The sequence below is a fragment of the Ciconia boyciana genome, chromosome 9 (assembly GCF_034638445.1).
Source record: "Ciconia boyciana chromosome 9, ASM3463844v1, whole genome shotgun sequence".
Lineage (NCBI taxonomy): Eukaryota > Metazoa > Chordata > Aves > Ciconiiformes > Ciconiidae > Ciconia > Ciconia boyciana.
This window is the reverse complement of record NC_132942.1, coordinates 17451193-17479089: the sequence shown is the minus strand read 5'-3', so window position 1 is coordinate 17479089 and position 27897 is coordinate 17451193. Positions and strand designations below refer to the sequence as shown.

The following is a 27897-nucleotide window of genomic DNA, read 5'->3' as shown; positions in this document are numbered from 1 at the left end:
TTGCTCTTGATCTTGTTGTTGCTAATATATATGATTTATTAAATCATATTAGAATTACATATATGATTTTGGTTTGATTTTTATATAGGTTTATTCATTTTTTAATCATTCTCAAGCAACCTTACCTGGTTATTAATGTTTCACAGGTAGCAACGGACAAGGACAATGGCATCTTATTATACAAAGGAGACAATGATCCTTTGGCTCTGGAGTTGTACCAAGGACACGTGAGGCTCATCTACGACACGCTGAATTCCCCACCTACCACAGTATACAGGTGAATAGCTAAGCTTTACCAAGACAATTGATTTCCAAAAAAGATGGAGAGGTAGGATTTTTCTAAGAAACGTGCATGGGAGAAGAACCTTTTATTTTACTTCACTGTAGCTCTTTTATGTATGTAATTAGTTAAGAAAATCAGAATAAAGACTTAGCTAGAGGCTGCATGGTTAAAAACTGGCCCTTATTGGCAATACCACTGATACTGTGTCCTACTGTGATTGCAGAAAAATGTTGTTTTCTCATCTACTGTTAAGATTTAGTTTCTGGTGAATGTTGTCCTTGAAATAGTTCCAAATAATCAGTTTATTTGATGTTGATATTTAACATTAATTTACTGCACCAAGACAGAACAGTGACTGTGCAACTGCAGGATTAGACTGTGTCAAATAGGAGGAAAAGGGCTGAATTCTTCTGCAGGGTGAATATTTTTGGAAGAACTCTTACCTATATCAGTAGAAACTATACCATCCATGCAAAAGCACAAATTACAATGGTAAATTGTAGGGCAATTTGACCTTCAGACACTTGACTTTTGGGGATACCAAACCCACAGGTTTTATTCATTAGTCACAAGAAAGGAAAGCAAATGTGAAAGTGAAACCCATGCACAGAGGTGTTTCCCTGGGAATGAGAGATGTGCTGCTCATGTCTTCCACTGTTCCTTTAGCATCCCTCTCCCCCAGTTAACACCCTTCTGATTATTTTTAACCCTTGTTGCTCTGGTTTGTTCTGTGTAAACATGCAGTTGTGACCACATAGAGCCCTTTTGGGTTCAGTGCAGTTTCATGGCATTGTGTATGCAGAAGAGCTGGATTTCCCAGCCCACCTCACTCTTTAAGGGAGAGTATCCTATTAGAGCAAGTGAAAGGATGCCACCAAGTATCACTAGCCAGGACGGGCCTTGTACTTTTTCTGGAAAGTTTTCTCAGCACTTGATAAAACTTGAGTCTTTCAGGAGTATGGTAGCTGTGCAGAGCTTTCTTTAAGGGGAATGGTGACTTGTTTAAGAAAATGAGGAAATTCTTTTTGTATAAAAGCAAATTGCATAATACCAATGCAGGGATGTCACCAGGAAGACCAATGACTTGTCCACTGTAGGAATGAAGAAAGTAGTTTGTTAGTGATTTTCACCAGCTGGATAGGTGTGAAAAATTTCTCTGTGTGTGGCTGCCAATCCTAATTGATTTCATGTTAGAGCAAAGCTGAAGTTCTTAAAAGGTTTTACACCACTAATTAGAACATGGGCAGCACAGGGGGTGACGGATCGGTGCGGATGCTTGCTCTCTGTTGTCAAGGGCAGAGTGGTGTGGTGACAAGAGCTGTTGCCACCGTCACAACACCACTTTATGGATCTGCTGCCTTCTGGCAAAGTTGCCGGCGATGGCAAGCAGCAGTGTCCTCATTATTTCTGCACCCTTCATATTGATCAAAGAGGAGGTCTCCGTTCAGACTGACACCTCATTACCATAAGATTAATGGCCTGTTCACTACATTTTGTACTGTGTGATCTGTTGAGATGGGAAAGAAGCTGCTTAATACGATGCCCTTTCTGAAATGTCACTCTAATCTTGTATTAGTTTAAGGAGTGGAGCAAAATGGGATTAGCATGGAGCTTGATGGGAAAGATTAGGTTGATTGAGAAAAACTGCAGCTAAAGAATGTCAAAAAGGGCCTCTAAATAGATTAAAAGACTTGTTTTCCTTAAGGGCTGAGAAAGGGGGAGGAAACCTGCTTCTCTCCTTACAATCATAGGATTTAAGGGTAGAAGCTGTGAGTGGATCTGGTTTGACCTCCTTGTATATCCTGTTTGACTTATGGCTAAGGCGTAAGCTCTGTTTGGCTAAGACATGACTTCCAACTTGGCACCAGAAAATACCAAAAAACTGAAATTCCCCCATTTCCTTTAGTAGCTTGGACAATGGTCAATCATTTCCATTATTCATGCACTGGCCATAATTTCTAAGTTATGTTGCTAATACCTTCTGGATATTTTCGAGGCTTTCTCCAGGGAAATTAAAGTCCTTTTATACCTGGTACTGGCTCCCATGAGTTTATCTGTACTTTTAATTGTGTTGTCTCTTAACTTGCATTTTGATGAAATGAACAGCTGATTCAGTATGATGCATTTTACCTAAACCTCAAGAATTTGGGGAACTCTTTTCTGCAACTTCTCCAATTTTTCATTTTTCATTAAAAATAAGGTTACTAGGAGAACCTGAAACATTCAAATCTTAGCCTCACCATTGGTAAAACAGTTTGCCTTCTCTATTGCATACTCCTTGCTGTCTTGTTTAGATGCCTCACTTAAATCTCAATCTCAGCAAAAGTGGACTGTTTGCCTTTGAGAAGCTCTGTTGAAAGACTATTAGATTAATTTTCCCAGGCAATATCTGGCGCTGCTATCCTCCAAAGGGGTCCACTTCTTGGAATAGATGAGCAGTGCTTTGGCTCTTGTTTTTCCTCAGAAGAGTCTGCCAAAAGAGGAGGAGGCCTTAAAATACGGCCTGGTGGGAACTGTGCCAGCTACAGCTGCAGGAAATCTATAACTGACCTGGTCTTGTGTTGTAACTGAGATGTTTTGCTGGATATTTCAGGTACTCCCATGATGGGATGTGGGAAGTCATTGGGAAGCCACTTTATCTGTAATTCTTCATCAGAGTCTCCATGACAAGATTTATTAACAGTACTTAAGAACAGTAAAATTAGCAAAGTACTTGGCTAATAGAGGTAATACCCTGTAGGGATAAGATAAAACCTGTTGTCAGACAGGTTTGGAAGCCAGCAGTGAGTAAGGCATACTTGGTGGTAGTTTTCAGTAGTATTCAGCGGAAGGGTGCTGGAAGGATGAAGTACGCAATGTGTTACATTGCAAAACTCTCCCCCGGCCCCTTAGTATACAGCCAGGGTGAAAGTTTGTACCAGACATGTGGTGTGTGTGCTGTGAACTTACTGTTGTAGTGTATTCTGTAGGTGGCCTCACTTGCAAAACCATTCTAGGAGATTGAGGGCAGGGATGTGTGGCATAATGGTGGATTGCAGGCATGCCGGTCAAGAGCAATTAATTTTCTCTCCTCTGTGAAGGCAGGTTGTCTCTGGCTATTGGAGTGGACCCGTTCCCGTATCTTAGTTGCTCCTTTGAGCAGATTTAAGTAGAACCGCAGTACAAAGTTAGTCTGGAAAAGCCAAAGATTAACTCGCTGTACATTCAGATTTGCTTTACATGTATTCATTCCTATGGTATGTTTGGATAGAAAGGTTAAAGTTGACATTACACTTTTCTTCCATTCTAGTCAGATAAAGGTCAGCAAAGGTCCAATGGAAAAGACTACCTATTGTCATCAAGTTAGAAAGAAATACAAGTTAATGCATGAATATGCAATGATTGAACTCGCCCTTTTAAAAGAAAAGCTGACTGGTCTGTTATTGTAACTTCTCACTTCTAAGCTGCAGAATAACTGTTTCCTGGACGTCATAGTAAACATCTTAAAGAAGGTCCATTTTTGAAGTAGGATTCCTATTTGTTGTTTCTTTTATTCTATTTAATTATTCTATAGATGCACAAATGAGAACAGAAATCTGTTTCTGAGTGCTTTATTGACCTCCTGGTTTCCGCACTGGTGAGAGTTACTCTTCCATGTCATGACAGTACTTAGTACTGAACCAACAGTGAGTTCTTGAAATAAAGTAAATTACACAGACACCCTGCCTTAATTTAAAGATACCAACTGATGAGGAATGTGCTGCTTTTATTTACCACCATGCTCCAGTTGTTAAAAGTTTGAATTAACAAAAAGCATGTAATTCTTTAGTTTCAGCATTCAGCCATTGATAACTGGTATCTGTTTAACTGTATTCTGTAGGGAGAGCTCCTACTTTCAGTCTTTTTTCCTACATCTGTTCCTTGAACCAGAGATAAGAACTTACTTGTAATTTTTTTTCTGATAGGTTTTATGCTACTACACAGTCATATTGATTTGGATGCTAAATTAATCCTTCTTAATAGAAATGGAAAATACAAATTTGACACAAACTACTGCTGTAATTCCCTCCAGAGTTCCCAGATTGCTATGTTGCATACAGACCGTCATATCTGGTAAAGAGCAAGATGCAGATGTCGTTGGTGTAAAATCGTATGTTTTCATGCAGGCTTCCTGACAGCAGTGAAAAAGGAGGCAGTTAGGAAAACATAAGAATTAATTGTATTTGTCTTTCTGCAGAGCCTACACCCAAATTATATTATAATTCCTTTTAAAAGTATCCTTGCACAATCTGTTTTCAAAAATGCTACATCATTAAAAATATTTCTTATAGATTGTATCATGCAGTTCTCATGGTCTGGCTAATTCTTACATAGCATAGATGGATGTTCTTGTGGTTAAAGCAAAAGGCCTGAAATAAGGGAGCTTAAATTCTTATTGTATCTGCCTCATATGGGATGACTGTGGGATGACAAATTAAATCTGGTTTTCTGTGCACAAAAAGTACAGAAATGCACAAAAAATAGAAAAGGTGTTTCAGAAATGTGCTGCGGGTCTCCGGAGGGTGAGGTTCCTTCTCCCTTCTCCCTCCAGGCTGTGGAGAAGCATCTGCAAACTCCCCATGCCATTCCACATCACTCAGCCTCTGCCGATGGCCACTGGAGCCCAGGGAGCAGCCCATGTGGCCACTGGCACTCGTTGTCCAACAACAGGTCCCTGGCCATACTGCTCCAAAGAACTGAATATGGTAGTATTCAAGGATTTTGGTCCTCTACTCAGATTTCATAGATTTCTCCATGCTTCTGGTGCTGAGGTTGAACAGTTGCTTTGGTGATGGAAGAACTTCCACACCTTCCGAAGATATGGGAAGTGGGATTTTTGTGTAATCGCCTCTCTTTAGCTGCAATTGCTTTTCTGCAAAAAAACCTGGGAGGCTTCACCATTAATTCACTGCCTTCTAGGGAGGAATGTGCTGGAGGACTGAAAGCACTAATTATTCTTAGGATCATTATTAGAGCTTGTCAAACCCAGTTTTTACCAAAAATCTCTTTGCAGTGCTCACTGCATGACTGGTCCTTTCCTTCCTAATACCTTCATAGTCTGCAGCTTGTGCTGTGCCTGTCCCTGGTAGGATTCCTTTTTGATACTTCTCGATGGTCTCTAAATAGACTGTTTTTCAGAGATTTCTATGAGACATCACTGAGCTCTTAGCAATTCTGTATATTTGCAACTCATTTTATTCTATCACACACTCTTATTTTTTCAGGTACTCCTTAGGGATTTTGCATCAAATATAATGAAAGAAACCAGTATTAATCTCTGACCTGCACAGTAAAAGTTGTAAAATTTGCATGTACTTATACATCTTGTATGAGCCAAGGAAAAGGAGAGATGAATTATTTTTTGCCTTTATAAAGGCCTCTGGTGTATTTGAATGGGACAAAAAAGACAAGTATGTGAGTTCTTGTCAAACTACAAACATCGCATTTCCCTAGCTTTTCTTGGATTTTTGTGTAGTAGGACAGTGAAAATGTAAGGCCAAGACCTTAAATGTCATCTAACTTTTATCATTAGGTTCAGAACCAAATATTTGCTTTCGTGAAATTCAGAAACTTTCTTCTGCTGAGATTAAGCTTAGGAAGGGTAAAGTTTTGTCCTTCAGGCTGCCTGAGGACTTAGCAGGCAAAATCTTGTTAAGCTGAATTAATTTTTTTTCTTTGTAAATCTCTTCAGTATCTCTTGCAAGAATGACAGTTTCTCATCTCTCCTCTCTCTCCTCGCCTCCGCCTAGCTCATTCTCTTCAGCGTAATATCTGAATACCCAGAAACACTGTGCTGCAGACCCACAGCTTTATTTCTAACCTTACACATATGTGTAGGGTGTTTCAGAGTGAGATGTTTTATCAGAAGAAGGCAAAACCTTTCACAAAGCAAGCTGGCGTTGGCGTGTCTGTATACTAGGTCTGCGAGGTTAGGAATAGGTCATGTAAAGCCACTTGCCCTGTGGTAGTGACAGAAATAGAAGTTACATTCTCTGAGTACCAGGTCACCTTCTTCAGGGCTCAAAATCTGGGGCTATCAGTCTAAGTTTCACTCAGATGTCCCCTGTCAACAGAGGCCGGGCTGCACCAGTACACATGGGTGCTGCCAGTGTGCACGGGCTGCTGACTTGACCAAAGACCCGTGACTGAGGCAGGCGCATGCTTGGCTTTGTCTTCCCCTCAGCACTCACCATTGAACTTTGGAGAGCTTACGCCATAGTCTTTGAAGGCAATAAACTCCATAGCTGCTCCTCTGCCACAAAGGGTTTCATGCCATTTTAACTAATTCTTTGAATTAACTTGCATTATGACCACTTGAAGTCAAAGCAGAGATGTTATTTGTATCCTTTTGATTAGGAACATGGCCATCTACACCATCACTGTTGCTTTTATCACTGTTTTTTAAAAAAAATCAGAATACTGCTGCAGACCCAAATCAATTTCAAACAGGTGGCAGAAGACAGTCCTACTCCTCCCAAATCACCCTTTTAAGGAGACTGCTGGCTTTAATGCATAGACAACATATAAGCAAATTGTCAGTAGTCTGTGTATTTTGTTAAGCAAATTGATTTGATGTTGTTTTCTAAAACAGACACCCATAAGCTGGTCTGTACCTTGTTACTTTAGTCACTGCATACCTGTCTTCTGCATGGCTCCACCTGTATCTCCTGGAAGCGCTCTCTCAGCTGAAGGGGACAGGAGGGAAGCCGGAGCAGATACGCTGTGTCCATCCCTGCCGGTCGCTTTGTTGATCAGCAGCCTTTTAGGAAGAGCTACGCAAAACAGAGGACTGCAGCACACACATGTACATATAACTTTAGCACAATAACATTATAATGCTGATTTCTTTCGGCACAGAGTAATAATAAAAATGTAATGAAGTCAGCAAGATGCCAGTATTAATCCCAAGAAGAAATGAGAGATGATGACATAGGGATAGTTCATAACTAAAGTCAGGGGGGGAACACACCCAAAATGAACCAATGTGTCAAAATACCCTGAGTTCAGCCTCTAGTTAGAGCCTAACTTCACAGCGTACTGGCCCCATGCAGCTCCTCTCTCTCCTGACTGTATTGGACACTTCAGAGGATTACGCCTAAAGATGGAAAGCAAATCCTTCACAGTTATGACATTTTACTTTGCAGTGGAGAGTGTTGACCATTCAAAAGCATTTTCAAGAGCATCAAGAAGGAAGACGTTTGCTCTTGGAAGCTTGCTGAGCTCTAGAAGTAGCTCAGTGCCTTGCAGGTACTTGCTGGTTTTCATGTTCAAAGTAGTCTTGGGTTTATGTAAAAATGAATGGTGAAGCCAAAAGTTGTTCTCTACAGTGATTTGACCATGACTAAAAATAATATAGCTCTATCATCAAAAGAAAATTGCTGCTGAAAATGCAGAAACCCACATTATAAATGAAGGTTTTCCCCTGTTTTTTAAAGTCAGTAGCTGGGTTGAGTTTTAGCCAGTTCAGTTCAAGCTTTAAAACTGCCCAGCCAAACCAAAAATAATTGTGAAATAAGAATTATTTCTTTCACCCCAGCAGATAACCTGATTTAGTCATTAGTCAGTTTGTAACATGGCCTCACTGTTTCTTCTAGCGAGAGCATCAGTGAAACCATGACAGTGGTCCTGGCAACTCCTAAACCCTCACAAATTAGTGCCAATGTTAGTCCACCTTCTGAGCAGTCAGTTTGGTTTCTGCATGTTGGAAACACGCTCTTGTGCTGCACTCTGTTTCCAGTGAGTAACTAGGAGAAAGGTGTGCAAATGTATTTTAAAAGGTATTTTCTTGCTATAGTACAGGTCGTTAGTCCAGTATTATATTGCCAAAGTTGGTTAATACTGATTACATCAGAGGCAGGTTGAAGTATTCTCATAATAGACAATGATGGAATAAACCTAATCATAGTCAAAATGACTTTATAAACTTCCTATGCACTAATGACTGGCTCATGTCTTCAATTGTGAGGTTTTTGCCTTGCAACAAAATGTAGCAAGCTAATAGAACACGTTTATTTTTTGCCTGTAAATTTCTTGTAAACATGATGACTAACACAAAGTTTAGATGTGTACCATGTGTGTACCATGATAGATTTATATCCTGTTTATACCAAGCACCAGGCTCTGGATTCAATCGATACAGTCTCTGTTAGAAGAAGTGCATGCAGAACTAGCACTGAGAGTGATCACAGAGGTGCAGCATGGTTCTGAGCACAATTATTTCAGTGCTTCTTTCCAGTATAGAAATGTGACCCACAGCTCTGCATTTGCCAGCATGCCCCAGTGCTGCTGGAAACAGTGGGTATGGCAGCTGCTATTCTGGTTGTCAAACAGCGGTGGAGTTTGTGTATTTTTGTGGAAGTAGAGGCATACAACTGAAGGTATGTTGCCACAGATGAGGTGGAAATCATTTCATTTCCTGACCATGTATCAGGTTTCTGAATAGACACAGCTTTTTTTTTTCTTGGGGCTTAGCCTCCAATTTCAGCCATCATTCTCTGTCATTCTAATTGGAAGCACTTTTAATTGTATTCTGTAGTGGCCCTGGTCCCTGCTGCTAAATGGCAGATACCTTTGTATTTTCCAGAGCTGAAAAGGGGATAGATGGTGTAAAGTATTCCCCCTAATGAAATGATTTTGTGAAGACACTTGATGGATTTCTTCATTAGAACCTGAGATTTGATATCCAGTTGAACAGCAGAGCTGTTTTGAATAGTGTTTGATAGCGGCACTAAAAAGCACCCTGGTTTGTTCCGAGTCCAGGCAGAGCAGGGGGGCTGTGCTGCTGCACATCCCAGTGTGTGCCACACAACTGTACACATACAGTGCCGCCTCTTCGCTTGGGAGGATGTGGCACTCGGTGCTGTCACTGGCCCTGCTGCTGTGCCAGGGCCTGCCCTCCTCTGTGCTGTTTGCAGTGTCATTTTTTAAGGATAAATGATTTAATGACTCCCAATAGCATTGCAGAATCTATATGTGATTGTTTTTACACTCTGCATTTACTGGGTTTGTTCTTTTATATGATGCATGTTACAGTAAAGATACTGAGATGCAATAGCTCATTGCACTGCAATACACTGTGTGCCATGATGTGCAAACTTGTTCTGGTGGAGTAAGTTGGGAAGGCAGTGACACTGTGGTCTGTCATTCCGGAGAGACCTTGGACTTGAAGAGTTCGTTCAAGCTATTTTTACTGCCATTACGCTTGGTTTAACAAATTCTCAGTTAGCAGAATGAAGCATTCAGCTCTGCAGAGACATGGTGATAGTGTAGGACACCAGTGCAGGCTGCTTCTCCCCAACAGTGCAGTTGGAGGAAGGTGTCAGACCTCTTGCCCATGTCAGGGACACTGTGAGAATTCACTGCAAACAAGGAGTGTTTACCCTGGCCATGAGTCTGACCCTTTTATGAATAATCCAGGGAAAAGGGTCAGGATTGTGTTAATTGCATGTTGCAGGGGTATAAAAAAGGTCCTTGCTTTTCCCTTAGAAGGTCTGTAATACAATGACTTTCACTGTTGGCAGGGGTGCTGCAGGAATTGAATTATGACTGGAAATTAGATATGCATAGCCTGGCCAAACGATCATTAAGGGAGATACGGTAATCAGCTGCCAGTCTTTAGGGGCTGTAAACACCAAGACGAGAAAGATGGTTTATTTGGGTGGTCTACAGAGTTGTAAGTAGGAGAAAAGGTATAAAACCAAGCAAATAAAAATGGAGGTATCAAGGAAAAAAATCTTAATGTTGAGTGCTCTCAGCCTAGGAGGGCATGTAAAACAGGATTGAACATAACAAAAGAGAGTGTATTTTAGAGCTGAAAGTGAACTTGAGTGCTTTAATATATCTCTTTCACCTCTTATTTCCCTAGCCTTGTGTTTCATTAGCATTTTTCCTATTTTTTTCTCAACATGTGTTTTTTATTTGGCTTCTGAAGATGATAGTGCTTGAAGTGATGTGTTATTGTAGAGGTAGCACAAACACTACTCTAATTATGATTTTGCCTTTGTTGCCATGGAGAAGTTTAAATCTATTTTAGGCCAAGGACTGATTATAACTGGAACTAAGAGCAGGAGATAACTGTACCTTGGAAAGGTGAAACACCATCACCACTGATACCTGAAGTCAGCCTGGCACAGTATGAGTTTCACAGCTCCCAAATCGCTAACTTCTCGATGTGGTTCCCTGGAGCTCTCACCTTGTGTTTCTTGATTTTGGTACCTCTTCTCTGGTGCCTGCTCTTCCCATGTGTTGCAAGCTCCTTAAGCTCTTTTGGACATGTATTTCTGCTTATTCCCTTCTACTTCGAGTGTTTTCAAAGATTATCTAAGTTCAGTGTTCCCCACGGCTTTAACTCCCCAGTCACTTACCATCCTTGCATTTGCTTTGTTCTGCACTTCAAATGAGGCATGTCCCCATTAAGACAGAGGTCAGGGAAATCTGGAGACTGTAGCTAATGAATCGATGTCCTCATTTGCATAATTGATGGTTATACATTTCCTCAGTGACATGGTTTGCTGTGATACTTAAAGCTATTTTTGTTTTTGACTTCTCCACCCTGCTGTTCTCTGCTGTCTACACTAAAGGTATATTACATGTCAGTAAAAAAAACTAACCCCAAAGCCCAAATTTTACAAGTTCAAATTGAATGCTGTAATCCTTTCATGCATTTCTGTTCACTGGCATATTTACAGTGTCTCAGCTCTAAATCTCTCATGGGTATTAGAGCAAGGGGAGTTAGTATTTATAACATCTGTGTGTGCTTGGGGCTGGAGTAGAGGGGAAAGAAAATACAGGAGGGAGAAGAGAAATAGATCAAAAATGAGAGTGGAAAACAGTTCTTTCATATATTCCCTGGGGTTTTATGTTTAATACACATCCCTTTCCCTTCAGTTCGTTGTGTTCTGGAGTCTAAGCCCCCAGCAGAGGCCGTGGCCATGGCCTGTGTGCAGTGGTGCCCTGTGCAATGGGTCCATTGGCTCATCTTGCTGGAATTGCTCTGACAGATGAGGCCAGCTCCCTGTGATATGATATTTTAATGACTCTCTTGTAGAGCCCTCTCTAGTGGCCTCCCTTCCCTGTGAGGGCAGCTCCAAGCTTCCCACCTGGGCACAGAGGGAACAGAAGGTGCTGGACCCAGGGGCCTTCTCATTAGCTTTGGAGGCGGGGCTCTCCTCACATGCCCAGTATTTTCCCCTTTTTTTTTTTTGGCCAAATCTGATCAGATGCCATGGCCAGCTCTCAGTGAGGGCAACCTTGATGAAAGCAATGTAGTGGATTGTGCAAGACATGCAACCTGGGCTATGAAAAGATGAGTGTAATGGAGAAGACAAAGGTGAGGGGTGCTGCTGGTTGGGGAGCAGCAAGTGTGTCCCCTTTTCCTGGGAGGCAGGGCACTGCAGGACAGCAGCTACTCCTCCTCGGTACCCAGGTGGCTCCCGGGGCAGCCAGCTCTGACTGGGATCTGTTCACTGCACTGCTGATCTGGAGGAATCCTCCTGCCAACCCTCAGCATTTGGCTGTGCATGACTTCCTTTCCCTCAAGATACATGCTTTAAGGGACGAGAAGCGATTACATTTGGAAGGGAACTGAAATGGTTTCTCAGCATCAAGTTTGTAATAAGACTCAAGTGAAGGTCCTGTAGGCACCGTGAGTACAGTCTATGAAATGTCTGACGAGATGGGCCCTCACCAGGCTGCTTATTGCGGTATGAGAAGCAATTCCTGGGTCCTGAAGAATCTTTCTGTGTTATATAAAACTGGTCTATTGGCTCCTTTTACTGCTTACTTTTTAGCAAGTTTAATTATTAAATTCCTGAAAATCCTTGCTTACACTTCAAATGTTTACACTTCAAACATAATTCCTCCCTTTTTTCAACAAGAATATATTGTAAACTATATAATATCCAATGGTGGTGGCCCAAAACACTGCAGTTGGAAGTTGGCTAAAAATTCATGACTGTCTTTTTTTAATAGCTTGGAAAAATCTCAAAAGCTGGGACTTGGTTTGTTAGTGCCCCCGAGAAAAGCAGTTGGCTCAAATCTAGCAGCCCTTTGGCTTCTTCCTTCAGTTCCTTTCCCCTCGCCCTTGCTTCGCTCAGACATATTATTTTGATTTAACCATACAGCATGAAAACCTTTGCAAAAAGGAAGGAGTTGGGTAACATCACGTCGGCTGTCAGGTGTGTGACACGGCGAGATCTGTTTCAGTAAATAACTTCTGAGCAGCGAGCCAAAACAGCCTCCGTACCAGCTTATAGAAGTTCCTCCGACTCGGCACCCGAGCCAGCCGGCGAGTGCGGCGCCCGGTTGCGAAGGGAGCCGCTGGACTCCCCCGCGCCGGGGGGCGGGAGGGCGGCGGGCGCAGGCCCCGCGGTGCTGTGGCGGCGCGTCCCGCTCCCCTCTGTGGAGCTCCGGCGCCCCCTGGTGCCCGCCCGCCGCCGCCGCCGCCGGCCCAGCCGCCGCGCGGGGCTTGGCCGGGGCCCGCGGCGTTTACGGCGCGGTGCTGCCGCCGCGGCCGCCGGCGCGTGTTCGCCGCATGGCTGCCCCTGGCAGCCGGGCGGGCTTCAAGCTCGCAGCCCCGTGCCCGCTGGCACCGCGCACGGCAGCGCGGGGTTGCTACTGAAACACGATAAATCCCTGGCTCCGAGGCAGGTATTTACATACCGCACAGGCTGTTTCAGAAGGAAGAGCGCTGTAAGACCACCTGATCCCCAATAAGAATCCAATTAAGATTTTAATAAAACCCTTGCAGAGAGCTGGGTCAGGAAGAGGCCCCTTGAAAAAAAGCCGAGCACAGCAAGTTTGTGCTGCGAGCTGCGTTGTGATGCACTGTTCAGCGTCTGTGGCTTTCTTCCCTTCATCTCCAGCCAAGCCACTGTCTCCAACTGTCTCAGACGATTGCTGAGTCTCCTAAAGGCCCAGCTATGTACATAAGAGGCTCTGAGGGGAGTTCATGTAGCATTTCTCTCACCACTGGTTTCTCCCCCAATGTTGTCTCCATCTCTCTCAAAATCCAAAAGCATTTTATGCCTTTCTGTCAGCAGCAGCAATAAGTGCTTTAACACAAGTACCTCCTGGCTGGGGATTTTCTGCGATTCTGGCTGTCCGCATTCAGCTTTTCTATCATGTGTTTGCTTCTTCTCAAAAAGTGAATGAGTGCTTTGCCCGTTTTGACTTTATCTGCTTTACAAAACTGCAGTGTCGGGTGATGGCTATAAGTTAGTTTGTTTCTTAAAGTCTGGGCATGGATTATTTAAATTCAAAGTTAAAAAGTGAACGAGTCAGAACTGAGTAATATTCATCTGTGTGTACCTACAGACAGGGACCTCTCACTCCCTTTCCAGCAAATATACTAGCCCAGGGTATGCTGAAAGGCATGAGCACCACGTGGGGTGGCTGCTTCCATCGCCAGGACACACAGACTTTTGTTTGCCTGTTAGTCAAGGCACAATCTGGAAGAAGCACACACTGTGGAGGAGTAGGTGGTTAATGCCTGTGAAATCCTATCCCAGGGAAGAGCCAGCCCTGCCAGACGTGATAATGTTGTCCTCTGACAAATGGTCATAGCTTGGCCCTCTTCAGATAACAACGTAGTTTTATGCGTTAGCTTCAGATACTGATCCCACCAGGGAAGGGTTCCCTGTCGTACAGCCATCCATCCCACCCCCTCAGTGCTCAGCTGTCAGAGCCGATGGATTTTGGCTATACTTCTTCCTTTCACTGGCACTTCTGCATAGACTAACAATTACAAATATTCATTTCCATTTATCTTGCACCTTTCAGCTGGAAGTCTAAGTACTTTACCCATATGAATTAAGCATTGCAACACAACAGTTAGATATGGAAGGAGCACATAGGGATCACCCAGTCAGCGCATTGCTGTAACACAGCTGTTTCTTGTAATGTGGCAGATACTTAGCAGAATTTAAGAATATCTAAACAGAAAGTTTGGACCAGCTGTTTTCAAACTTATTGACTTGTCAATCCATAAAGTAGTCTGCTAGAGGTGTGGGCCCCAATACAGCGGACTTGGGTACAGTGATGATAGGCTTGCTTTTCTGAGGTGCAGGCACTATATCACCTTTGGCAATGAGTCTAGCGTAAGTCCTCAGCCTCTTATCCCAGCCCACGCAACTTACTGCCCTTGCAGTGGCTCTGATATAGCTGTATTTTGAGCCAGACTGTCTACAGGATCAACTGGATCTGGATTTTTGTACAATGTCAAGCCTTTATTTTTTTTCTTAGAAACCCTTTAGACAGTACCATCAGTTCCAGGTTCTTGAGACCTAGCTCCCTGGGGCTCTGTCACCATCCTGAGGATGGGCAGCAAGCGCAGCCCAGCCGCTTTCCTGCAGGTCAAGCACAAGCAGTTCAGCCAGCAGAGCTTTCCCAGGAGCTGTTCTGTGGCAGAACTAACTTACCTCATGTTTATGTAAAGCCACACAGTAAACGTGCTCATATGCTGCTGTCATCTTATAACCTGTGTAATCTTACGTAAATTTTTAAAGGCATACATGTTCATGATTCATCCCAAAAACCTGTGGGGACAGCAGCACTGTAGAGGCACATTAGCTCAGTTCTGAAACAGCGGTGCACTCTTCTTAAACAAGCATATCCTCAGAAATGCCTGCAGTGCTGACTTTCTGCCTGACATTGCTCATGTGCAATTGATTATGTCAGGCCTACTGTAAAACACTATCAAAATGAAACTTCTTCCAGGAACAACTGAATTCTGGTAATTTCCAAGTCATGTAATTTGTTTCTGAAGTTGAGGTCCTATTTCCATGATACAACGGCCTTACACATCAGTTATGCAGGACTGGGCGCTAAAGATGGGCAGCATGTCATCTAGGTTGAGAGGTGGACACATCTAAAAGGTGATTCATCCTTAGAGATGAGTCACTCCTTAAGTGTGCCTGTTCCTCTCCACTGATAGTAAAGAAAAAATTTTCTTTACTTCTAAATATTTACCCAAATGGGTAAATAGCTCAGAGACATCGACATTGCAGCTTTACAAAACACCTGAAAGGAATCTGACCTATGACTTTGTAACTTACTGAGAGAGGATGCTGAGTTTATGGGCCATCTGAATGAGCAGAAACCCATTCTTAAAACTAACCTTTTACATTTTAATATGGTATTTACCACTTGTGCAGCATCCCAAATCCAGATTGTTGGCTAAGCAGTATCTCAGGATGCCTAAATCCCACAGTTGGTGTTTTCTGCCTTTATCCATATGTAACAGAACCACCACCCAGCTAATGAGCCTGCCAGGAGGAATTTGGAAAAGGGTGCTCGCAGGCCAAGCTTAAGATGTGTTGGCAACACTGTGCATGTGGGCAGTTTACATAGCCCACAGTCTAATTTCGGCTGTAACCGCTACTGCTATTAGATTCTCATTGTGCACTGGTGTTTGCATGCATACGGAACAGAGGCTGTACCATTTAATTACATCTACAACAGTGGAAAAGTCCCATCACGTCTATAACTACCAGCCTAATTTGAAATCCTCTTTGCTCAAGAGCAGGTAATCCCACCCTTGCCCCTTCCTGCTTTTTGAAGTGTATGAAGCTATCCAGTTGTTTTAGAGAATTTCAACATGCAGCATAAAGGCTTGAGAGCTGAAGCTGCCCTCAAAATAAAAAATGGTCGTGTGATGCAAATTGAATTGTACCACTGCATCTTTTAATTTCTGGGAGACTGAACTGAAGATGAAGGTGAAGACTGCATGCAGTGCAGACTAGCAAAGAGCTGTTATCTGACTCACTGCGGGCTACATGCATTTGAAAACTCAGTGTTCAAAACACCTGAGCAATAAATACACGGTGCCTTTAATATCTTGTCTGTTCAGATGGCTACCTGCTCCCTGTTCCCCCCAAAATTCCTACTGTCTTAGTCTCAAGCCTCAATCTACACCTAAATGTTTCTCAAAGAGGAGTAGCAATTTGTCGGTTTTCCTTGCATTCAGGTAGGACTATATTGTATTAAACGAAGTATCCCAGTCATTTATAAGCCAAAAACTCCTGAATTCCTTCTCTGGCTTTAAGTAACTCAGCCTGTCCTTATGCCTCAGCATGTAGTTATAAGATACTTCTGCTGTGAGGAAATGCTGGTTTCAGAGGACCCTGCTGTCTCTTGCCCCAAACTGCAGTCCCTCCCTGCCCCTGTGAAATAATTTGAGTTTTAACTAACCATACAAAAACCATACAAAAAGAAATCATTTCACTGATCTGGCTTGCAACACGGGCACCAAGCAGTGTGACAGAGGGGCAGCAAGCTGTGGCTGAGAGCACAGAAAATAGATCTTAAGTAATTTTGCCACCAAAGCCAATATATCATGTAGTTACACCCTTGCTTTTCTTCTCTGGGAAACACAGCTTCAGTAGCTACTATCCTGATTAGCTGTCCTTTCAAGTGTAGGTACTGCCTCCACAGGCATCAGCAATGTTTAAATTTGTACCTTGGAGGCTCACGCTAGAGGAAATGTTGAGAACACGGTGACTGTAAAGGAGCACGGAATGGGAGCTGTGCCTTGCAAGGAGTAATACCGTGAGATAGAATGTCACAGAAGCAGAGGCAGTTCATTGTTAATGTAATCTTCTAATTCTTCTTTTTTTTCTTTTAGTGTGGAAACAGTAAATGATGGGCAGTTTCATAGTGTGGAACTTGTGATGCTGAATCAAACTCTGAACCTGGTGGTGGACAAGGGGACTCCCAAGAGTCTAGGAAAACTCCAGAAACAGTCTTCTGTCAGCCTCAACACACCCCTCTACATTGGAGGTATAGTGAGTTGCTCTGGACTTTGAGATTTTAACAAGTCTTCTCAGAAGCAAATCATATTCCATCCTATGGAGAAGACTGTCGGGGTTGGAAACTAGCAGTTTGACTTTCCCCTCTGCCAGAGGTTGCTTCCCTGAATAGAGAGCCTGAAAACCACACCTCTGCTGTTCTGCTTCATGCTCCATAGTCAACGAGCACCCCACTGCACGGCCAGCACAAGCTCGCACACCAGACCAGGGAAGCTACCCTCAGCACAGCACAGGCAGGTTATATGTTATACGGCCATGGCAAGAGTGATCAGTTTGCCATTTCTAAAGCTTTCAGAACTGGCTGGCACCAAGATGTCGTGGTTGAAGAATACAATGGAAGTATCACAAACAGTCATGGCAAAAAAGCAAATCAATAGTCAGTAGGTTTAAATATACCACAAATGAGCTGTATTTCTGCTGGAAATTTTATAGAGGTCTAAAAATTTTTTGGGAAAAAAAAAGATTAAAACTCCAAACCTCATTAACACACAAGGTGACTAAGAACTTCTTGGCTAATAGTTTTCTCATTGGAAACTGAAGCCAGAGCTTCAGTATTAGAAAGATATTAGAATTAACCAAACTTCAGTTAAGAAGTTTTTTTCCATTCAGTACTGAATTTTGGGGGAAGGAGTGGCCAAGTGGGGTGGGGAACAGATGCCCAGAGTAATGAGTATCCCACTGATTAGGTGTCTGAATATAAGAGACAGAACAAAGGATGTGCTCTGCCTGATTGATTTGGTTTTGCCAGAAACACACACACCACACACACCCCCCCAGCTCTATTCTGCACTGAATGTTGAAATCTTTCCCTTTCGGTGACACAGAGTTCTTGAATTTTTAGTCAGACTATTCTAAATACAAAAGTCAGCAGAACAATAATAGACTCAGAAAGTCTTTGGGCTTTTTCTAATGAGATCATTGAAGCCAATAGTAGAAACTCTTACCAACTTCACTTGGTGCTGGTCAAGCCTTTTGTAAGTAATTCCTCTTAATAACACTTTTCTAAAAGAAGCCTGAATATTGCTCTTGTAAATCAAAAAACTGGCTAATCTTGCTTTGTACAGAGCTGAACTTTTACAATTGGTTCCTATTAAGAATGTCACAGGCTATTAAAGAGCATTATGCATCAAAGATAATCTGCTGGTGAGGCCATCACAATTTCTCCTAGCACAGTGTAAAAGATACCAAACTCACAGCAATTTATACACAGGGAACTTGGGAAGTAATCACATGGAAAAGTTTTGTTAAGGGATGAGCATTGTGGATCAATACTAATTCTCAAATGGTACCTACAAAAATGCATTCACAGGACAAATCTGAGACCTGGAATGAAGCACTATTGGATACCAGAAGCCATGGGCTCAGTGGAGACTTTTTTTATTGCCCATTAAAATCCTTCTTGCTTCTTTCTAAACCCTCACTGTTCTGCATGTGCCACTTCTCTGCATGTAGCATTCCTATGGATGCCAGCTGCCCTTCCACTTCAGACTGTTTAGTTAAAGTAATTGATTAAATTACTCCAGAGCAATTGTTCCGAACCTACACTAAGCTTTAAGACGGACCTGAGCCTTCATGTGTCCACAATTTTGTCCATCTCTCCAACTACATCACCTGGTCCAGCAACTTTCCTCTTAATGCACGGTTAAACAAAGATGCTGGTTTTGTTTTCAGACCATCTTTAACAGTGGAGTTACTTATGGACAGCAAATTCAGAGGCCTTATGCAGTTGAAAATGGAAGCACTTGCCTATGCTAATGCAGCTATACAGCTCAAACGGATGTCAGTGGAGAGGGTGTAACACAACATCCAAAAGAGTCTGCTGGCCATCTGAGCATGTGAACTCTTCCAAGCACTTGAACAAGATGGAGGCTACTCGCCACAAAGACTTGGCCTGGCCTCCTGAAGTGCCGTTCCCTGTCTCTAGCGTTCTCCTGCACTAGTTTTGATGGGGTGCACTCTTACCACTCCCTGTCTTAACGCTGTGATCTAGTAATCCCTAACTATCTTGCTGTATCCTTTACTATCCTTCTGGCAAGTAAAGACATTCTTAAACCTTTCAGAAGGGTAATTGTTATTAAACTATAGACAGAAGGAGCATTATCTAAGGACAAGAACACATGGCCATCGGCCAAAAAAACTGGGCTTTTTTTCTTTTTTTGTCATCTACTTCTTACGTAAGCTTCAGCAAGTTATTTTATTTTTGTTTCTTTCCATTTCCAGAATTAGGACAATGAGACTGTGCTGCCTTACAAAGGTCCTATACAAATTAATTCTTTAAAGATTATAAGGGGCTGTGACAAAAGAAACATTAGCAATTATAATTTATGTACTATCATTGTGACTGTGACTAAACCTTCCCTTTTTGTTTTTATCTGAAGGGATCCCAACATCTACTGGATTATCTTCACTGCGCCAGGGTGCAGATAAGACACCAAATGGTTTTCATGGATGTATTCACGATGTCCGTATCAATAACGAGCTGCAGGATTTCAAGGATTTACCACAGCAGTCACTAGGAGTCCTTCCTGGCTGCAAATCCTGTAACATCTGCAAGCATGGTATTTGCCGGTCCCTAGAGAAAACAAGTGTGATTTGTGAATGTCACCCAGGATGGACGGGCCCCCTGTGTGACCAGGAAATTGGAGACCCGTGTCTTAACCACAAGTAAGCTCAAACGAATGCTGATGGGAGGGTGGAAGCTTTACAGCTAATGCGTATTTCACATTTCATCTTGTAAAACCACATCTGACTATTTTTGGAGGTGCTGGGTTCCCACGTTAAATTATTGACAGTTGTGAGTCAGCATCCATGGCAACTCTCAATATCCACTTCTTGTTCTGATGTTGCTCACTCTCCAAATGAGCTCTTTGTCCTGGAGGAGGTAAGGCGTTAACACTGCAGGTCATACTTTCAGTTGTGACTCTACACATTAAAATATGAAAACTCCTGTTAATGGCTATGGCTTACCTCTGAGGTGGCGAGTGCCTGCGCTTATCCAGAGCAGAGCTACCTGTGAGCGGGAGGTACACATTTTAGGGATATGCTCACAGCAGCATTGGACCCAGTATTCAAACTAACTCCCTGAAGACCATTATGCACTCCAATGTGAACAGTTTTAAATTTCCCAAATACCTGACTTAAATATTACACTCTGAAACACCCCTTTAAAGTGCAAGTTTAAAGGATAGCGTGGAGTTGCATGCAAAGGGAGCATGAGTGTAAAGCATTCACAGTTCAAAGGCTCAATAACCACATCTCCATCAGAAACACTGGATGAATAGCTTACTTATGGCAAGTACACAAGGAAACAGTCCAATGCAGACCAGCAGTCTGCATAGTTCAGTGCTGTTTCATAAGCAGATGGAAGTACTTTTTTTTTAGAAGCTACTTTGGTTGCGCTATCTGTGGAATGGGCTTTTCACAAGCACATACTTTTGACAGGTAAATTAACACAGTGAATAATTACTCTTTTAAGGGCAGAAATTTAACTTGGCAGAGGTACCATTTTAAACTTGCTTCTGGGTCTAATTCTGGAAAGTACTGAACACTGAAAGGTGTTGAGAAGTGCCTGACAGTTTACAGACCAAAAGTATGAAGACCCAAGTGAAGAAACACTCAGAGGCCCAAATGTTTCCTTGAATTTCCAACGTCAACATGAAGCTGTTGTGGTTGGACAGAGAAAAATAAGGGAGTTCCAGATGTTTATGTGGTGAGGGATTGTTTCTCTCGTAATCTAAGGAGGGTGATGCAATCATGAATGTACCCCCTTGCTAAGGAAAGTAGCTGTGCGTATTTTTAATGCTCGCATACTGTCCCACCTTTCATTAAATCACTTCAGCCTTTTGGAGTTGTCTCCTTAAAGCCAAGCCCTTTGTGTCCAGGGGCGTACAGTGCCATGCTGGCAGGTGTCTGCTCCAACACTCACAGATCTCAGTGAGAAAATGCAACTGTAAAGAACAAGTAGTTGATGATAACAAGAGTTACTATCCAAGCACACTTTTGGTTAGTGGGGCAGAAAATCCTGGTTTATATACACTGTGACCCGCTTTATTACAGTATTTTGCATGTCTTGAGTTGACTGAAACTGTTTATTATTTGTGCTTTTTAGTTCAAAGCTTAAAAATGAAATGTACAAAGATTCAACATAATCAGGGAACAATTTTAAAGTACCAGAAAGAAAATAAATAAAAATAAGAGAAAGACATGGGGTTTTGTCAAGTAGGACCTGATATAGCAAAGGTTTATAAGCCCTGAGCAGTTTTAACTTGGCTGGACAATGTTGCTTTCTTCCCTGTCCTCAGCCCATTCCAAGTCTGTCTGTGTCCCAGAAGTGGGGATGGTGTCAGAGAACCTGCTAAGGATCAACACCCCTCCCTGTGGTATTCCTCAGAAATACCAAAGCTCACTGCAAACCACATGAGCCAGGGAATCCTTCAACTACAACTGCCTGTGAATAAGTCTGTGCATAGCTTTTCCACAAGCACCTTCATTTATCACACTGTTTTTCATCACCTGATATTATTTGTAGAGTAATTCTGCTAAGGAAGCCTGGGCATGCAGCTTGATTGTTGGCACTTAGTTCTATATGCTGATGCTGTAAATGTGAGCTGTCTTGTGTGGATGCCAAATGCTGGTCCATGCTCATGGAGGAGCCTAATGTTTTTCAAAGAGATCACTTAGGATCACAAATTCTAAATGTATTCTCTGAATGTTATCCAGTATTCACTGAAAACTCACAGTTTCTTTAGAGTGTTTGACACTGAACTGCTGTTTTTGGATTAGTATCCTGGAATTAAAGGGGCAGAAATGCCGAAACCAAACATCCCTGGGAAAAGGAACTTTCACATCTAACACAGGCCAGCTCTAAATGCTTCTCTTTCTCCAGGTGTCTGCATGGTAAGTGCATGGTGGCCAACGTTGCTTACACCTGTAAGTGCATGGAGGGCTACACAGGCATGTACTGTGACAAGAAGAACAATTCCTCAAATCCCTGCAGGATTTTGAAATGCAACCACGGGCAGTGTAAAATTTCCGAGCATGGGGAACCCTACTGCGAATGCGATCCTAACTATAGTGGAGAACATTGTGACAGAGGTATGCTTGACCACAGAGCCCAGGATGCTGGTCTGCTGCATTTCTGGTTTACACCTTTGTTTTTACCTCTCTTCCATGTGACTTGTATTTGGGAGTACATGGCAAATAGTAGAAAATAAAGCTAAGTCAGCCTCTGCAGAGCTATATAGGGAGAAGAAAACAACACAGCAGCTAGCTGGCTACGAGCTGAACATATGGAAAGGGGGACATGCATAGCAAAGGGTTTTATTTTAAAGGGTTTATTTTAAAGACACAGAGTGTCTCCTGAATCCTCAAGGTTTGCTGCTCCCAGGATTCTGGTGGGATGTTTAAAGGAGAGGTTGTTGTGAGGTTTGCCCTCAGCAAACAGTGATTAGTTAACTGCTGTGCTGGGAAAGAAGGTCTTTCTTACCCTGCATACCAAGGGCTTTTGTAGATGACATAAGATTAGGAACTGGAAGGCAGGAGGTACTGTTCATCTGAAGTGGCAGTAAAGATTCTCAGCTTGCTCCCTCTGATGCAGCTGGGCAGGTTTCGTGGGGAATCCCACAGATCATGCTGGACTTTCCTACGAGGGCTGGGGCCCAACTATTCTGCCCTGACCTGAAAAGACTCACTGGAAACTCACTGAGTTCTATCTTCATCCCTTCTGCCTTTTTTTGTTCCTGTACAGAAGAAAAGACCTGGCTTGTATTATTTTTATTTACGTTGTGCCTTTACTGTGAGTGAATGACAGACTTTCCAAATTATACACATATATAGCCTCACCAAAATGTGTCTGGCTGCTGCAAAGTGACTGCAGAACGGCACAGACATTTTCAGGTATCCCAGATTGCTAATGTCATGCAGAGCAGGCTGACCTTTGATCCTGAGAAGTAGACATAGTAAAACTAATTCATATTTTGCAGGAGTGTTGCAGGATTCAACACTCAGCATTCATTACAGCACTTCCAGAACTGCTGATCAAAGCCAGCAGGCCTGCTTGGCCTCTGCCTTGTGCCGGATATTACACATTTGTGTAACACAAGCTCTGTTTTGATGGCAGGTTACAAAGCAGTAAAAGATTACGGTCCTGCTCATGCCATCTGTTTGCCTTGAATATCATTATGTGTACAGGGCTGTCTACTGATGTTTGGGGAATATCTGGCAAAATAGTTACCACCTTTTTTTTTTTCCCTTTACATCTCTGTTGTCTTACCAGAGAATCTCTGCCAAGGAGAGATAATTCGAGAAGTCGTACGTAAGCAGCAGGGCTACACGTCGTGTGCCACTGCCTCGAAAGTACCCCACCTGGAATGCCACGGCAGCTGTAGCAACGGGCAGTGCTGTGTTCCTCTCCGGAGCAAGAGGCGGAAATACTTCTTCCAGTGCGTGGATGGCTCCACCTTCACGGAAGAACTGGAGAGACATGTGGAATGCGGCTGCTCAAAATGCGTATAAGCCATTCTCCAGTCTCTTGCCACTTTAATCAACTCAGAAGCGCTATCAAAATGGGACCTATTTACTTTCAGAGTGAAGAAGAAGAAAAGAATTATTAAGTATATTGTAAAATAAACAAAAAATAGAACTTATTTTTATTATGGAAAGTGACTATTTTCATCTTTTATTATATAAAGTATCACACCACTTTGGGTATATGTATCATATAGTGAGTTATTTTTACCATGAAACTTTTTTAACAGTTGTAAGAAAAAAAAATTCAAAAGTTAAACGCTAAAAAAAAAAAAATAAAGAAAACATAGCCTAACAGGAGAACTGTGGGGGTGACTTTATATATATGCACAATGAACAAATGTAAAGGTGTTCCAAGGACCTGCCACAGAACTGATACGGGCTGAAGAAATCTCCGAGGCTCTGGGTGGGTCTCCTAAGAGAGCGGATCCCCATGACTGACAGCCATCTCGCCTGCTCAGGCACCCTGAGAAAGCCTCCCCCTCGGTCCCTTGCTCTGCCTAACACTGCCGACGCTGTTTTATTCCTGTACAGTGGCTCCGCTTGCTGTTCTTGAACTGGTTCCCCATAGCACGTAGGCACTGCCATAGCTTGAGGCTAACTACATTATTTGACTATTGTAATACTATAATACATTTTTTGCTGTGTATGTTGTATTTATCTGTGTTCACATTATATTCTTCAGCAACTGTATCTATAGAGCACAGGCAGCTTTATCCAAAAGAAGGGGACGAAGGGAAAGGAAGTGGGGAAATATATGTTGCTTTGGGAAATTTGGGGGCAAAATGTGAAATAAATGCTAAGTAATGCCTAATAAATGACATAGTACTTTTGTGTAAACTCCTCAGCTATGTTATTTCCCAAGTTTGTGCCTTCTTGCTCCTAGCCTTGAGCCCTTTTTTGTATATGAAATATAAGGAATGCACTGCTATATAGTTTGTCACGCCTTGACACTTTAACTTGCAAAGGTTGTAAAGAGCATGAAAATATTGCAGGTGCTGGAACATACCTGCAACATAATGGCTTTTACTCCCACTGTCACTTGAGCTATGGGTGTAAGCTGGGCTGTAGCTGCCTGTTCATCCACGCTCTGGTACCAAGCAGTTGGGTACTTTTCCACAGCTTTTTAAATGAGCAGAAGTTGCACTATATCCTGTGAAGGTATTCAGCCGACGTTTGTCCACCTTAGCAGCACTCTCTTCTCTGCACAAGGAGAGACGTCACAGCTTCATCCCATCCTGTTCTTGTGTTTGGTGCAGATTGACCAATTCAGCCAAAGCTTTTCCATCTGCACTGCTTCGTATCCTGCACTTGTGTCTCCCAAAGGACTCCGATTAACTTTAGCTGTGTTCAGAGCAAATGCTGAATAGGAAATGGAAACCAATGCAGGGATAAATTCTCACTGTGAATGTGAGGCAAAAATAGACTCTGGAAGTGAGTTTGATTTTTGGAGGGTTTTTGGCAGGGCTACCTTTCAGGGTCAGTAAGTACATGCAAAGAGTACCATGGATACCTTGAAGTTTCTCTTACTGTAAGTTTCAAACATACCCATCAACAACTGTTCCATTATCAGTGTAATTTCTTTCTTTCCCTAATATAGCATGTATTATGGTCCTTTCTTCAATTTCTCTTTCTCTGAGGGAGGTGAAGTCAGAGATGATCCCTAGCAGCCATAAGCTCCTTTTGGGAACGCTCGCTGGTCTCACCAGAGTTCAGATCAGGGGCTTCAGCAAAAGATGAGTAAGAAAGTTGAATCAAGTAAACAGGGCTTTTGTTTGACTGGGGCTTTGGAAAGATGCACAGAATGCAACCCTGCCATGACAAGCATAAATGTTTATTTCCCATTAAAGAAAAGTGACCATCTAGCTATCATGCAACCAGAAAGCTCTAACATGCTTAGCGTTCTGCTACGTCAATCTCTCCTTAACTGCACCAGTTCATTCATACTTCTTTGTTACTACCAGAGCAACTTGAGCAGAAGGGACATAACCAATATAATAGCCATCTCACAAAAATATCAGTATGTGGAGCCTGCAATCAGTGAAACATAAAACAATCACTAGTTAATGTGCCAAACTGTGATTGAAACAGTACAGCTCAAGAGCCAGGGAAAAACTAACCCTGGTTGCAAGTACTATGGGCGGCTTTTTATTCTGAATATAATGTCAGAAGCTCGTAGCAGCTGGAGTTTGTGGTGTACGACAAAAATCACCCAAACCCACAACATACAGGTTTTAAAAATTCGTGCACGTAACTGCAGACACTTGTGCAAATATGTGCCTAGCACACCACTACCATTGTTTCATTCCTGCTTAAACCACTTTAACTTCTAAAGAAGCGGCTGCTACAGTGCCAGGCAGAAGAAACCCAGACTGAGCAGTGGCTTACAAGCCCTCCATGTGTTCTGCTGCAGGATTTGTAGCCACTGGACTGCCAAGGCCTGCAGAAACATGGTCCCTCTTGAACACCACCCAAAACTGTGTTCACTTTGTCCCTTGAGCAGCAATGTGTACGAGAAAGAACATGACATTTACTCGTTGCCTCGCACCTGCTGGAGGGTGCTTTAAAAGGAATGACCTTGACTGGCAAGGCAAAAGCCATCAACATCTTGTTAACACATCACTCTGGGATTTATTTAAGCAAAGCCTTGCAGCAAAGTGACCAGCAACAACTCAGCAAGGCTGGCCCTGTTCCTGGCCCTTTTCTGTCATGGCACTTCAATGTTAAGCATTGGGATAAAGAACTAAGAATATCTATTTTGTAATCAAATGATGCAATTTTGTATGCTTTTAGGCAGCACTTGCCATTGGATAGTGATGCTTTATGTCAATGATTCTCTGACTTGCTACAGCATTATTTTATGTTAAGAAAATAAAAAGCATTCAGATGTGCCAAAAATGTGAGGTTAACTAAAGTGTAATTAGCTCTGAAAGTTCTTCTGTAACCTGCCTAATGTTACAATAGATTTCAGGAACTGCGGGTACAATGCAGTAGTTCTTACCTCTATAAAGTTTTAATATAAAGTGAAGAAAGATGCTTACCCTTAAAAAATGGCAATGCAGACTGGTGTGAACTGATGTATTTTATTAATAGATTCTCATTGTGATGTAAGTTTAAATAAATTGTTGGGTTATGGAAGACTGTAACATACCTTGTGATGCAGATTATTTCTATGTGTATTCGAGGTGTTGAGTCTGACCTTTTAGAGCATGTGAGGTAGCTCATGGAAGATGATGGGGGAACTACACATGTTCCTCTTCTCAGAGGATCTAGTCAGAGAATGGCTGTAGTTAAACATAGTATGAACAGTGGTTACATATTTTTATGGCATCACAACCTAATCTTTTAGGAGTCTTACACGCACAGATGAATTAAGCCACATAGTTTTTGAGCCTGGGCATTTTCTTCAATGAAATACTTTATTTGCTGCCTTTTTTTTTTAACTGTTTGAGAAAGGCCTGCAGCAAAAATACACTCATTAACTAAGGGTAGAATAAATGAAGAAATATTGGAAATTGGGGTCAGAGGAGGTCTGACTGAGGAAATGGAAGTCACACAGCCAACAGGGATCTTGTGACGTTCTGACACACATATATTGCAAATTTTCTGCCACACTTCTGTAGCCAATTATTATTAGTGACCCAGATGTAACAGACCTCCTCCTCCTCCTCCATTGCATTCCAACCTTGGCATAGAATAAAACGAAGCTCCCGCTTAGTCCTCAGCCTTTCTTCACCCACGGCCTTGTGTAATGTTCACATATTGCTAATTATGCTTCAGACTACAGCCCTTAGAGTTGCCTTTGCCATTCCATGCAAAACTGGTGACAGCACTCAGCCAATAAAAGCACTCAACCTTAATGAGCATCATTAAGCCTGAACTATGAAGGTTAATTATATAATTGTAGCAGATGGTAGCATTTTCACCTAAAGCAAATCCAGCTGAGACCACTAAAAAAGCTAGCAGGAACTGTTCAAAAATTTTTAGGTACTGGCTGAAGTAACTGGTTTGCACAACAGTTATTTGTCTTGCTCGTGGCTTTGCAGCGCACAGGTTCCTCAGTGAGCGCTCAAGCAACCCCAGGCCAAGGATAAAATGCTTGTTTGTGCTTCTGCTTGCAGTGCTCTAGGTATCGCTTTTTGGCCATTGGTCTGTAGCAAACAATGCCGAGAAACTGTCTATCCCGTATTCCTTTACCTTTGTTTTTTCTAGTTGGCAGGGAATAGTTAGATGGTGTTGCTGTTTGCAGGGTGTTTGGCTGTGGGT

The 27897-nt window shown here is 42.5% G+C and overlaps 1 protein-coding gene across 2 annotated transcripts in view; it reads left to right on the top strand.

Moving 5' to 3' along the window:
• Window positions 1-23750, top strand: part of SLIT3 (slit guidance ligand 3) — a 538149-nt gene extending 514399 nt beyond the window's left edge. For both annotated transcript variants that reach the window (XM_072873643.1, XM_072873644.1), the window contains 5 exons: window positions 147-277; window positions 16923-17077; window positions 19485-19770; window positions 21992-22200; window positions 23381-23750. In XM_072873643.1, the coding sequence (XP_072729744.1) occupies window positions 147-277; window positions 16923-17077; window positions 19485-19770; window positions 21992-22200; window positions 23381-23619 (1020 nt within the window). In that variant the 3' untranslated portion in view covers window positions 23620-23750. The remainder of the gene's footprint in view (window positions 1-146; window positions 278-16922; window positions 17078-19484; window positions 19771-21991; window positions 22201-23380) is intronic.
• The last annotated feature ends 4147 nt before the right edge of the window (window positions 23751-27897 follow it).